The following is a 14,146-nucleotide window of genomic DNA, read 5'->3' on the forward strand; positions in this document are numbered from 1 at the left end:
GACGTGGCCTCGATAACTCCGGCAAACATTTCGAGAGATTAATTGTTACCGTGGCTACGTCTACGTTGAAGAAAAATATACGTATTTTATCTTGGCTCTCTTCTCGGCGCTCTTCCGTCACGATATTACGCAAACGACAAGGCGAGAAAAGAAGCTGAGCGAAATAAGTGGTCGTAATAAAGTCACAGGCATCTATAATGCCTCCTCTACAGTAAACCATATAAATTATAGTCGGTTTGCCTTGTCTCGTGACTCACTAAACGAGTAGAGATTCTAAACTAACTACGCGAGGTCAGTTTTCGCGATGAGATTGCCACTGCACATTGATATCCAGCTGGTCGCTGGTTATTGCCGGCGTTTTACCAGTTATCTAATAAAGATACAAAGGTGGGGCGATAATGAGAACGCGGTAATTAATCCGCTATGACGAGACGCGCCTCCGACGCGGGATTTCGTAGAGCGCCTCGCCTGGATTTTATCGCGTGTGCGTCTCGGCTCGCGATAAAATCCACGCTATTATATACACGCTATTATGTGGCCGTTTTGCGTGGTCATCCAAGTGGCCGACGACGACGCGGACGGGGCGATCCATCTTGGCTGCGCGAGCGCGTGACGATCACTGGTATAAGCACGTGCTCGGTATCAATTATCGTCCAAGTGAGTAAAGCGACCGCGCGAGCGAAGGAATCCCGCGCGCGAATCAGCCGGATGAGCGATCCGTCGGGAGCGTCGTAGGGAAAAGTGCCAGGGAACCGCAGGATCAACGATCCTGGTAAACCAGGACAGACGATTGCCAAGCACATTCCGAAAACGTTACGTTACGTTCCGTTCCAAAACTCGCGAGAATTAAATTAATAAATAAATCGCGCGGCGAAGGATATATCGCTCAATCGCGGGTCGCGATTGTCGAGCGAGAGAGAGGCGAGACACTTCCAGCTGAAATCGAGGGTATTATTCATACGACTAGTTTACACCGTTTGCGACAGAGTTTTACCGAGAATTTTGCGCGAGTGTCGTTTATACAGGTGCGCGGGTGATCTCATCTTTGGCACATTCTTCAGCCGCGAAACTCGTGCGCGCGATGGGAAAAGAGATTCATCCTTCCGGACCGAACGAGATATGATTTATGACGATCGAACGTAGGAATATATCGTACATCGTCGGGGAAGTTGTCGAAAACTTTCCGAGGCATCGCGACGAGCTCCCAGCGGTCGTTTCCTCGAGCGATTTACTCTCATCGAAAACCCGTCGCGTTTATCGGCGAACAAAAATGCGATTGTTCGCCGCTCGAAGAATTCGCGCCGCTACGATACGCGCAAGTTGAAACTTGGAACGGCACGCGAAACGCTGAACGATGCGAATTTCGTCGGTGCCGACGCGTTGCCAAAAGTTTTCACGGATGAGGCGTTATCGCGAGCGGGTCCGGTTGCTGATCGGTAAATCCCCGTCGCCACGTTGTCTGCCGCGCCGCCGAAGCGGTCCCGCGGCGGTTTCCGCTGCGAACGACTTTGTTATTGGACTCGCCGGAGTCGAGCCAAGTTGTGCAAATGTCGCCTTTAGGGAGAGAAAAACAAATAACGCGTGTATTTGTTGCTACGATTGTCAACGTCTGTCGTGCGGGACAGTCCAAAGTCCAACAACCGGCCCGTCTGTTTGTTGGTCGATCGAGCGACTGAAAAAGTGACGACTCCACATTTAAAAAAATTGAAAATATAACATAAAGGTGCCAATTCGTGAGACGCTGAAAATGAGCGTCAACAAGGTGAACGTGGTGATTTCGCAAAGAAATGAAGTTGAATTTGTTTTCATCCCAGTCAAACATAGACTTCGAAATACGTAAAATATTAATTATTTTCAAGTAATATCTTTAAGTAATATTTTATGGATATATATATAAATAAAATATGTTATTTCTGAAAATTGTTGCTTGCTGAAAATGAGCGTCGAGCGTCAACGTGAAAAGGCACCTTAATAAAATTCCCTTAATACGAAACAAATCTTTTTATTCCCCAATTATAGGTATTAATAATGGACTATCAGCACGCGATGCGCGACCAACGATCCGACCAACTTCCCCCTTTTCTGTTTCGACTATTTCGCGAAATATCTTCCCTCTTTCGATTGCACAACGCACAATTGCGACCAATTAGTTGATATTCTCGCACGGGTTTTCCACTCATCGTGCCGCGGTACAAATAGACGGATATACACCCGGCAATTACTATGTATACCCACGTTTAGAACACATACCTCCTTTCCCTTTCCGCGAGAATGACGTAGCTCGTGGGCATTCAGAGATCGTACGTCGACACGGTACACGAGCAAGAAAATCGTTCGTCTCGATGGCAGATAATAAAACGAGCGACGACAATATCGCTTACGCACAGACGGCGGTTTCGCGCCCGTTATCGCGGATTGCGTTACTAACCGCTCACGCTACTATCGTTGTGCAATAATAATCGTAGAAGCGATCACGCTCCATTGAAGATCGGCAATACTGGGTGCTTCTTCCTGTTTGGTAGTGCGGGCCGACACGAGCCGGTTTGCCGTATTTCCATTTCTGCTTTCCATTTAATCCGCGTCATTGTGTCAGCGAGCGCGCGACTCCGCTTTGACAGTGAGTCGGAGGAAACAAAGGAAAAGAAAACGTAGACCGAAATCTAATTCTGTTTATTAAATTAATATAATATATTAATACGATATAAGGTAAATGTACCGATGCCTGGACACGTACCTATGTCCGGACATTTTTATCACTTTAGTCCTTAAATAAGTTATAACGCGAATTAAAATCAAAGAATCAAAGATAAAAATATTTTTCTTGGATTATATTTTTATCTTTGATTTTAATTCGCATTATACTTATTTAAAAACTAAAATAATAAGGGTGTCCAGACATTGGTCTTAAGTGTCCTGGCACATTGGTACATTTACCTTAATATAAAATAATTATACAATATTAATATATTAATAATATTAAAGTAAAGTAACATTAAAAGGCAGAATTTGATTTTGGTCCATTTTTTCCTTCTATTTTCCACACGTACCTATTCACGTTGTAGTCTATTCATGCCGTTCAGTAAATCACGGAACTCGATGTAAATACACAGTCTTTAAAAAAATGGATATAAATGTAATCTCTTCGGAAATAAATATTAAATTCCTTCGAGCGTACAGTTATATACGAGCACGTGTGCCTAACTAAGATAAAAGGATTAAAGTTCGGCTCACGTCTAATCAATTACACCACGAAATCAAAGTACATTGATTTTACGTATCTCCAAGTTCCTCGGTAGGTATGTCGCGCGCGTCGACTTCTATATGTACGTGATAAATCCTCCTCACTCGTCCACACGGGAGTTAATCGATTCGAGCTAATTCAAGTCGACGTGAGTGACGTTAAAAGTTATGCAAATGGAAAGCGCCCACTTGCGTTTTCGCCGTGGGTTTTCGATAAAACAAGAGCCAGCGATCTCGCTCGGCCCCGCCGTTGTCTCGCGAGATCCCGTTGCCTCCGCCTCTTCTCCGCCTTTGGCGGAGCGCAGCTCGGTTTATTAATTAATTATTCGACGATAAATGCGCCCTTATTATTAGCCGTCGCCTCCGGAGGGAAATTGATTCGGCGCGACGTACAAGAAAGTAATAAAAGCCCTGACCTTGCCTCGCGTGTTGTCTTATTAAAGATATATACCTGCGTCTCGGGCGAGCGCTCCGGGAAAATCCTCTCTAGAAGCCGAGCCGCGACCAAGTTTTACGAGTTCAACAGCGATAGCGTTTGAATATTTTATTTACTCGTTTACACGTGCGAATAAGCGACACTCGTGAAAGAGTGCGCTCGGAGAGCGAGCGCGTTTCTCAAGCCTCGAAATTGTACGTTCGGTTCCGACGGCGTGTCTGTTAAGATATATAATTATTTCTACGTTTTTGTCGCGAATATATAATTAATATTTGGTTTGCTTATAAAAAATAGGTATGCATAAAATTGCATTAAGAATATCGTGCTAACTGTAGTAACGAGAATAATACAGAATGCTTAAAAGAAATATTAAGACTTAAATGAAGTAATCTTGTTTCTGGGAAAACAGAACTGATAAACGCAAGATATCATAGCAACAAATGTACACTGTTAAATTCGTAGTGCCAAATTTATATTCAATTGAAGTAATTTTTAGCCATTCCTGTAAGTCGGCACTGCTTCTACTCAATATGTCGTTAATTTAACTAAAACAATGGAGTTGAAATAATACTGTTTTATGTTAAAATAATACATTTTACACGCATAGTAGTTAAAAATAACAAAATGTTATTTAACTCAAGGTTGAAATTTCATTCTTCAGTATTTAACGGTGCGTCTTGTCTCCAAAGAGTCTCCACTTGTTCATCACCATTGTCAACACACTCTTGGTATCTTCTCCAGGTGGTCTCCAGAGCCCCGAAGCACATTTCTTTGGGCATTGTTGCAATCACATTTGCAATTTTCTGCTGGAGATTCTGCACATTGCAACGATGGTGAACAAGCGAAGACTGTTTGAACACAAAATACATTTAGTTTTAGATATATTATATCATGTTTAACCATGTCAAGACCCAAATGCGTTATCAATATATCAAGACTGCATGGCCCACTAACATATGTTTTATTCTTTGAGTTTGATTCTTTGTAAGCCTTTACATAAACTAATTATATTCTTTTCTAAAATACATTTGTTACTATGATATCTTGCTAAAAAGTGTTAATATTTTCTTGAAGCACCCTGTACATCTACCGGTACTTAACAAGATTCAGCCCGATGAACAGATAAGTTTAAATAATCGAGTTTCTCACAGAGTAGTAACAATTCTAGCGTTTCACGGAAGCTCGCGGACGGACACAGCTAAGTACATCCTCGTTCGCTCGAAACCCGGCTAAATTGTAAACACGCGGCAAAACGAAAGGCGACACGAGTTAAAACATTTATACGTGGGTCGAAATTGAAACGTTAACGCACGCAAAAGGGGCACGCCTGCCGACGGTGACGGGGCGCGCGTCCCGACGGCTCCGAAAAGAGGAAACGTCCGCCCGTCCGCCTACGCGGCCCTCGTGAGGCTCGCGGCTGGCGCACGCGAGCCGCAGCCACGTGTTACGATAATTAAGCGGGGTATAATCGATAAACGCGACGAATCAATGCCAACGTCCGACGTCGCGGTCGTAACGGTCGGCAGGACGGAGCCGAGAGACTCGAGAGAAAGAGAGAGAGAGAGACAGAATCACAATGTACTTACAATCCGCTTTGTCATATGTCAATTATGTCATATGTTATCCCGTATATTATTCGTTACCTTAGGCTCGGAGCGTGATCGATCGAGACGGACTCCCCGACGTCGTCGTCAATTCATAAACGGGGGGGGGGGATCCCCCGCGGACGATCGTCCTCGTTCTCCTCGGCCGGCTTCTCGCCCTCGCAAGGGGGGGGGGAGGGAGGGCACGAGGGGCACGGTCGGAGCTCCGGCGGCTCCGATTTTACGCGAGTCGCACCGACGGGAGATTCCTACGTGCCGGTCGCCCCGGGATGGCCACCAGGTCGATCGATCCTCCTCGCGCTCGCATTCGCACTCGCGCTCGATTCGCGCGCACGCAGCGCGCGCGCGCGCGCGCGCTGGTGGAGGTTAGGTCTCTCGCAACGTCGAGAGCAACGACGCCGTGTCGCCTCCCGCTGCGAGCGACAGCCGACAGCCGCGCGCGCGCGCGCGCGCGCGCCTCCGAGACCGAGACGCGAACGACGAAGACGACGGCGACGAGGGGCGGCGAGTGGCGAGGCGCGGACAGGCTGACAGACTGCGCGAGCGGAAGCGTCCCGCGTTGTGTTGGCACGTCCTAGTCCTCGTGTCTTTTCCGGAGCGGCGGCGGACCTACCGCCACTCCGTCGTCCGCCGGAGGAGATATCGACCGGCCGGTCGCGAGCGGACACGCGAGAATTCACCGCCGGACGGATAAAACGTAACGGCGTACGCGTATAAATTTCTATATGTCGGAACTTTTGGATCAGGCACTGTCGTCGAGCGGGGCCCTGATGGCCCGAAACACCATATTAGCCTCTAACCTCGAAAGAGAGACGTTCTCTTTCTCTCTCTTTATCTCTCTCGTTTCCTCGGTTCCTCGCTGACGACCGAATTGTTCGTTTCGCACCTCCGCGGACTCGCGCACTCGGACACACTCGGAGCAACAGCAGCAAACACTAGGCAAAATACACCTACCTATTGAGGGGGGGAAGAGGAGGGGGAGCGGGCTATGATGCCACGCGCCTATAGGCCGTGACACGGCCGGCAACGTACGACGCGCATCCTCCTCGGAGCACCGGCGAACGCCGACTGTCGTCGTCCGTCGCGTCGTCCCGCGCGCCGCGTCCTCGGCAGCATTCAAGACGAGTCTATGAGGAACCAGCTGAGTCGTACCGCCGCCGCCGCCGCCACTGCCGCCACCGCCATCAACGCCGTTCCGACCGCCTCCACCGCCTCTGGCTGGCCGCCGCGCTACCACCCCGCGCTCCGCTCACGAGCTACCGGCGGCGAGTATGCGTCGTCCGCCGTCCGCCGCGTCCGCGTCCGCGTCGTCCGCGTTCGTCCCGCGGTGGCACGGCTCGGCAGCACGATTACGACACACCCGACGCGAGCGACGCGCCAGCTGCATCCGGAACGACGGGACACCAGCGGGGGCCGGGGGCCCCCTCGCGCCTGGCCTGGCGGAGTAGCGGAGCACGCGCGAAAATACGCGTGCGGGGGAGACCGCGTCTTCGGCCGTTCGGCGGAGAGAGAGAGAGAAACGGGATCGAATGGAAAGAAGGTAGACCGGAAAGGAGAGGAGGCGCGCCGCCACCGTCGCCGAAGGCGGCGCGCGGCACCACCGACCGATCGTTACCTCTTTTATCGGCGACGGCGCGCCGCTGCCTTATCGACTAGAGTCCCTCTATAAATAATTGTCGCGACTCGATCTTATTAGAGAAACTCTATTATCGACGACGCTCGGACTCATCGGAGTCCCTGGAACTCCGCGAATTTACTTGAATTCTTGATAATTTCGTGTAATTACGCATTGTAGAAACATCCTGTAATTTTAACAGTGATAATAAGCGGAAACAGGGCCGATATGATTGTATGTACATACAATCAATTAGAGAGAAAAACGACATTTACGGTTTGGACTGGATCTCTTGGTACTCTTGATGGAAAATTTTAGTCCCAGAATTTTTCGTATTACAAAATTTCTTGGAAAACTTTAAGACTTTCTCAGAATTTTAAGATTTTTTTCATACGAATTGGAACGTTTTTTTTTTTCAGAAAAATTCAGATAAAATAATTGATGCTAATAATAAAGAAAATTTTATAATTTGTTCTTTTCCTCTTTAATATAATTGTAAACCAATATTCTTTCCGTCGTATCTGTTAGCGTTCCTTCAAAATCATATCATAGTTAAAGTCGGCGATGCTATTTTCTCAACGATATCGCGGAAATAATTATTTATTTCCGGCGTTTATCAAAGTCATCAATTTTAAAATATGATAAGATATCGTCTTCGGCTTAGGTTTTTTTTCAAACGTTGAGCTCACAGATCAAACGTATTATACTTGCGAAGCGTCACTCGATGATGAAAGACGATCGCTTGGAAATATGAGAACTTATAATAATTGTTACGGTTCTTGCTTATCATTACCAGGTATTGCCGGTCGACTTATCCGACTTCTATCCCACCGCCTCGTTCAACGACGCACGGCTGTTGCATCAGAATTAAACGCGATGAAGCGCACAGCGATGGCCGATGGGCTGCATTCGGAAAAGGAAGGAGCTCAGGAAGCGCTCAGTTATTCATTCAAATATGATTGGTTCCTGCCTTTAGCTCCTCGTCGGCTCGAAGTGTATAAACCAATCGCATTAAAGAATCACCGAGTCACTGATTGGGAGCCATATATAAAGCGCGGGCCGGCAAATTGACGGCAGTGGTGGTACAGTGGCCGACGGTAGCGAACGTTTCGCTTGTACGAGTGATCATCTGCGTTCGGAGCCAAGTTGTACCTTGTACCTCGAGAAATCAAGTAAAATTCGTTATTTATATAAATGTTATTTTATCGCGTCATCGAAGATAAACGCTGACTCTCGCTTTCTCTTTCAGTAGCAATTAAATATCTCGCTCGGGGCTCCGATAGGTCTCTCGCACGTCTCTCGCGACACGCGGCCCGATCGTGTGCGCACGTGGCATCAAAGGCAGCCGACGTTGGCAAACCGCTCTCCCGGCAAGATGTGCGGAATCTGGGCATTGTTCGGGCTGGACAAGCAGCCCTTGACCTGCATCTGCGAGAACTTCAAGAAGATATCGCACCGCGGGCCGGAGGCATTTAAAATAGAGTTCGACAATAGAGTCAAGGTAAGAGCTTTTGGAGCTTATTTCAAACCCTCGCTTCATTCGTCGCGCAAGTTATTCGTTTTGATGTTTCTTTTTTTTTTAATTTTTATTTTATTTTGCAGAATGGATATCTGGGATTCCACAGGCTGGCCATCGTCGACAGCCTCTACGGAATGCAGCCGATGAGGATACTCAAACATCCGCATCTGTTCCTCCTGTGCAACGGAGAAATATATAATTGGGATAATGTAACGTATCGCTTCCTCGCTATCTGCCTCGTGTTATCGAAATGAGTAAAAAAAAATAATGTAACGTTGCAGTTGCGAAAACAACATGATTTCGAGTACGCCACTAAGTGCGACGTGGAAGTGATCATGCATATGTATAACTACGCCGGCGCTAACAATGTCGCTCAAAGTCTGGACGGGGTGTTCGCATTTTGTTTGATGGACGTCTTAAACAGGAGGATACTAATAGCCAGGGATCCGTACGGTGTAAGACCACTGTTTAGATTGCGTTCAGAAAATGGGCAACTGGCCATCTGTTCGGAGAGCAAGGTGCATTTTGACAAGCAGATTATTTCTTTCCTGATTATTAAATTTTCTGTTAATTATAAATAGCACTTAGAACAACTATACGTTTTAGGGTCTGATGGCAATATCCAAACACGTAACTGGCAAATGGACATTAGAGCCATTTCCTCCAGGACATTATGAGATATATGAAATTTTGGACGATGGTCGAACAAAGCTTTTGGAGAGCTCCCGTTATCACAAACCCGGCGGCAAACCTTCTTTCCACTCGTATATCCCTTGGGATGGTGAGATAAATTATGATATTCAGTTATGGTATAAAATTGATCTATTAATTGATCTATTATTTATTTAATCGCGCAATATGTACACCGAAAGTACAGGGATATTTAGTAATGCTTTATTTATTGCAGCTTTGAATCCGAAAGATGTTCCTGGCAACATCCGAAAGCTGCTCTCAGGAGCCGTAGAAAAACGATTAATGACCGATAGACAGATAGGGTGTCTATTGTCGGGTGGATTAGATTCGAGCTTGATCGCCGCTTTATTGGTGAAACTTGCGAAGGAAAACAAACTGCCGTATCAAATACAGAGCTTCGCGATAGGTATGGGTGATAGTCCAGATATCATCGCTGCTAGACAGGTTCGTGGAAGCTTTCATACTTTCATACTTCTCTTATCTTTCACCATTGGCAATTGCATGAAGGATAAGAGATTTCTTATGTAACAGGTTGCACACCACATCGGGACTAAACATCACGAAGTTACCTTCACGCAGCAAGATGTAATCGATGTACTGAACGATGTTATATATTCTTTAGAAACATATGACATTACCACTATTCGCGCTTCCATTGGGTAAAACACTTTATTAGTCAGCATCCAATTTGTGATTTAAGCTTCCAAACTATTCAATATTACAAATTTGAAAGTCATAGGAAAGGACAAATTTGCATGTAATTCCTTTTCTTTTTCTTCTTGCTTTCTTTTAGATCAAAATTAATTAACTACCATAATGACGGAACGTTCTGTACATGATATTGAAACTTTACTTATAGGATGTACCTCCTTTCGAAATATATAAAACAAAACACCGAGACAACTGTGATCTTTAGCGGAGAAGGTGCGGATGAGCTGGCGCAAGGCTACATTTACTTCAGAGATGCACCTAATGCGAGAGACGCGCACAACGAATCTCTTAGATTGTTACATGACATATATTTATATGATGGTTTAAGAGCGGATAGAACAACCAGTGCCTTCAGTTTGGAGCTCAGAGTCCCATTCTTAGATCTTCAGTTTACCAACTATTATCTGTCGTTGAGCCCTGAGAGTAGACAACCGCAAGGTAGAGCAATGGTCACTTAAATATTGTTACAAACGATAGATGCTATAGATTAAATTATTAATTTGTACATGAATAAAGGTTTTGGCGTGATAGAGAATAAATACTACGTATACATCGTATTCATATGTGCACAGGTGGAATTGAAAAGCATTTGTTACGATCTGCGTTCGATGGGACTGGTTTACTGCCCGACAATATACTTTGGAGGCATAAAGAAGCGTTCAGTGACGGCGTCGCTTCCATAAAGAAATCTCTTTTCCAAGTAATCCAAGAGATCGTAGAAGATCGTGTTTCTAACGAGGACTTGGAAAACGCTGGTACTAAGTATCCCCATTGCACACCGAAAACGAAGGAAGCATACTACTACAGGTAATGGAATAGAGATATCTTTAGTGAGTAAACTTCTTATCGTTCGACCGAACTGGATAATGTATTACGTTTTTTCTTTGCTTTCGTTAGACGTGTTTTCGAGTCGCATTACGAGGGGCAAGCGGAGAATTTTACACCTTACTTCTGGATGCCACGCTGGGTGAAAAATATTACTGACCCATCTGCACGATTTATTAAGCATTACGCTGCAAAGGAAGAAAATTGGCTTAAAACTTAAAAAAGAGAGAAATTAAAAACGTTATATATAATATATGTATACTACGTTTATTATGTCAAATATATTGAGATATTAATAAAGATCTTATTAGGTCTTTTTATTGAATATTTAGTCTCATTCCGTACATATTTGCGATTAGATAAAATACGAACGATCTCGGAAAACGTAACTTCTGCAAGCAAGATGTTTATATAAATTCCAAATGCGTTAATGTCAACGATTTACCTTCTCTGCAACTCTTCTCAATTAAGAGGATCCTAAAGTCGTCTGTAATACCGAATTTTTTAAAAATACGCATCTTCTTATTAGCTTTATAAATTTAAAAATCCTCCAAAATTAAAGTACACGCACCGATACACTTTCCACGCCGGTCGAGAAGGAAAATAATTTCAGAAATGCGGATCTTCGTTACCTACTCTCTAAGACAACACACATTTGCTTCATATAAAAATTCTACAATTTGTTGTTGTACAAAATGAGACCGATGTGGCGTGGAGAGTGGATTACATGAAGAAATAACATACCGTTCTCAGAATTAGGCTTAGACACCTAGCAAAAAAGATATGTATAAAAAAAAACGATTAAAGTGAATGTGTACGTGCAATTTCCGTACGGAAGAGTACTAGAATATATTTACCATAGGGTGCATTAGTGCATATAATACTTTAACTTTAAAAATGGATTTTTAAATCTGTATAACCAAATACAAAAATTAATTAATTCGTTTTAAAAAAAGTCGCGTCTGATCGGCAATACAGACGGCTTTTAGGATCTCCTTCAGACTAATTAAAAAAAAAAAAAAGAAAAAAGAAAAATTAGAATCGTAAAAAGCAATCATACCCCTGGTGGGACTCGAACCCACAATCCCCGGTTTAGGAGACCGATGCCTTATCCATTAGGCCACAGGGGCTATTGACGTTCACTCCGCCTTGCAAGGGTACATATTATGGACATTCCCGCTTCCACGGAAAACGGGAGTACAAAAAGGAAAATATACACAAGTACGTGTCACATGCAAAGATCGGATCGTCATCTCGCGAGAAAAGGGGCGAGACAACGGATTTTTCCTTTACGTATCGTTAAAAAGCCATGACGCACGGAGAAACGGAGGCAGCGAGCGAGTCGACCAATCGCAATCGAGATCTCTCGAGAGCGTGGGCGGCCGCCTCCGAAATGTCAGCTGTGATTGGTCAATTCGCTTGCTGCGCGCGAGTCTCACCGGAGGACCGGAGTCACCGGTCTCACGTGCGGCCCAACTGTTTCTCAGCGCCCTTTAAAAGTTTATCACGTTGTTGTTAACCGCAGATTTATTTTCGACGCTGCGAATGATCGGCATTTTTCTATCAAGGGGCGTAGCACGAGCAATTTCATAATCCTCCTGCATGCAATACATCTCGCTTTTTTTTTTAAATATATCTGGGATAGGTTAGGTCCTATCGCCGGGTCTCCAACTGATTGCCCCAGTTTTTTGACACGAAACTTCCTGATTCCCCCTTATTTGAATTATGCTGTTCTTTTAAATTTGTTTGATTCTTTTAATGAATTTATACGCTTTTATTGTTCTACCTACATCCCGCAACGTGTGTACGATAAAGTTAGGTTGGTTCTAAGTCGACGAATATGATCACTGCGCGCGCTACTGGATTTCTTTCCAGGTACCTGTATCGCGGGGCTCGACGCTGTTTAAACGGTAATTACATGATTATCATATAAATCTTGAAGAAATGCACGCTTGAAAACTTGAGGATTGCGTAATACCCAATCTTACACATCTGTATTTATTTATATATTTATATATTAGCTTTGTCTTAAATCTATTTATTTTGTATATCTATTATATATTTATTTATACAAATAAATAGGTATATAAATTACCTATTTGTTTATATTAGATTTATATTAGTTTTTTTCTTAAATCATTGAAATCTGTCAAATACTGTGAACAGTGATTTCGACCCTAACGTATATTCCATTATGCACAGATTATGCAACCTCGACCCCGGTGGAAACGCGAAACGAAGTTAAAAACGAGAGGCACATTGTCTGGCTCGATATGGAGGTGAGCAATTGCTGCGAGTTGTCTAACGACGCGAAGAAGGGAGCGAATTAAAAGGAACTGGATTTTTCAGATGACGGGGCTAGAGGTGGAAACGTGTCATATCTTGGAAATTGCGTGCTTCGTAACTGACGAACAGCTAAAGCTCGCGAGCGATTACTTGAACATTGTCATAAATCAGCCGGATAAAGTCTTAGAGAATATGTCCGATTGGTGCAAGTTACAACACAGAAAGGTAATTGTATCTCCTTTTTCTCTCGAACACTTTTTGCACTGTATGACCATTAATCGTTGTTAAAATTAATTTTAGACCGGCTTAATCGATGAATGTCGAACGAGCAAGACTACGTTGGAGGAAGCGCAGCAAAGGACGTTGAGTTTTTTGGAGAACCACGTCCCGAAAGGAGTGTGCCCGTTGGCTGGAAATTCAGTTTACATGGACAGCATATTTCTGAAGAAGTACATGCCGTTGGTTTACAATCATTTGCACTACAGGATTATCGACATTAGCACAATCAAAGAATTGGCTAGGTAGATTTAGATAATTCAATTATAATTTGCATGTTAATATATATATTCTTTGTAAAGTTGAAAATAATGTGTATATATAAATATGAACTCTTTTATGTTTAGGAGATGGCAACCGAACATAAGTAAAGCAGCTCCAAGAAAGCAACATTCTCACAGGGCTCTGGACGACATAAAAGACAGTCTGAACGAGCTTCATTATTATAGGAAAAATCTGTTTGTATCATAAACGTAAAGTTTATAATAAAAATGGACATGTCGTTCATTTTCTTGTTGCCATGATTAAACGACCAGCATTTAATGTGATCGCACCTGCACTCATATACATATGTAAAATATACAAAGGATGGATTTTTCCATTGCATTGCGGTCTCCGAGAAACTATTATAAAATAAAGAAGGAACACGTAGGTGTGTGAATTTATCAGAATATTTTTTTGTAACGCACCTAGCACACACGATAGTTCAGTAAATATTATACATTATTTGATTATAGTTTTGACTGTGATAAATAAATTTTGAATGATAAATAATACATAAATATTTATAATAGTAAAACTATAACAGAGGAGATTCGTTTTTAGATGGATTATCTATAAATCTATATAGAAGAAAGTATCTCTCAACACACAGACACGGCGATTGTGCGTCAGTGTACGTGTCTCTTGCGGTTGGAGATTCATGTAGGTCAGTGCGGTGT

The 14,146-nt window shown here is 43.8% G+C and overlaps 3 protein-coding genes and 1 non-coding gene across 6 annotated transcripts in view; 2 read left to right on the forward strand and 2 right to left on the reverse strand.

Moving 5' to 3' along the window:
- The window catches only part of Snf4agamma (SNF4/AMP-activated protein kinase gamma subunit), a 47,789-nt gene extending 41,268 nt beyond the window's left edge, over positions 1–6,521 (reverse strand). Inside the window, exon 1 of one of the 2 annotated variants that reach the window (XM_071702993.1) lies at positions 6,235–6,521. The gene's annotated coding sequence lies outside the window, so the exon portion shown is untranslated. Of the gene's footprint in view, positions 1–5,319; positions 5,340–6,234 lie in introns of those variants that run through there. The other variant, XM_071702992.1, reaches the window with a different exon arrangement.
- Positions 6,522–6,654: 133 nt separating this feature from the next.
- Asns (asparagine synthetase) lies at positions 6,655–10,968 on the forward strand. 2 transcript variants are annotated; one of them, XM_071702998.1, is made up of 11 exons: positions 6,655–6,820; positions 7,692–8,067; positions 8,145–8,396; positions 8,498–8,623; positions 8,696–8,932; positions 9,021–9,195; positions 9,322–9,551; positions 9,639–9,766; positions 9,967–10,256; positions 10,391–10,625; positions 10,716–10,968. In XM_071702998.1, the coding sequence occupies exons 3-11, from the start codon at positions 8,271–8,273 to the stop codon at positions 10,861–10,863; spliced, it is 1,695 nt and encodes a 564-aa protein (XP_071559099.1). In that variant the 5' UTR covers positions 6,655–6,820; positions 7,692–8,067; positions 8,145–8,270; the 3' UTR covers positions 10,864–10,968. The 2 variants fall into 2 exon arrangements, with proteins under 2 accessions (XP_071559099.1, XP_071559100.1); XM_071702999.1 differs by having other exon boundaries at positions 8,148–8,396.
- Positions 10,969–11,700: 732 nt separating this feature from the next.
- On the reverse strand, positions 11,701–11,773 carry Trnar-ccu (transfer RNA arginine (anticodon CCU)). The gene has a single exon. It is a non-coding gene; the product is annotated as a tRNA-Arg (tRNA).
- Positions 11,774–12,058: 285 nt separating this feature from the next.
- On the forward strand, positions 12,059–13,712 carry LOC139770799 (probable oligoribonuclease). Its single transcript, XM_071703005.1, has 5 exons — positions 12,059–12,553; positions 12,846–12,922; positions 12,993–13,154; positions 13,230–13,450; positions 13,553–13,712. Exons 1-5 carry the CDS (start codon positions 12,484–12,486, stop codon positions 13,674–13,676), a joined length of 654 nt encoding a protein of 217 aa, XP_071559106.1. The 5' UTR covers positions 12,059–12,483; the 3' UTR covers positions 13,677–13,712.
- Positions 13,713–14,146: the final 434 nt, after the last annotated feature.

The sequence above is a fragment of the Temnothorax nylanderi genome, unplaced genomic scaffold (assembly GCF_030848795.1).
Source record: "Temnothorax nylanderi isolate EJ_2023f unplaced genomic scaffold, tnyl_v1.0 TNYL_tig0033_pilon, whole genome shotgun sequence".
In the NCBI taxonomy this organism is placed as follows: Eukaryota; Metazoa; Arthropoda; class Insecta; order Hymenoptera; family Formicidae; genus Temnothorax; species Temnothorax nylanderi.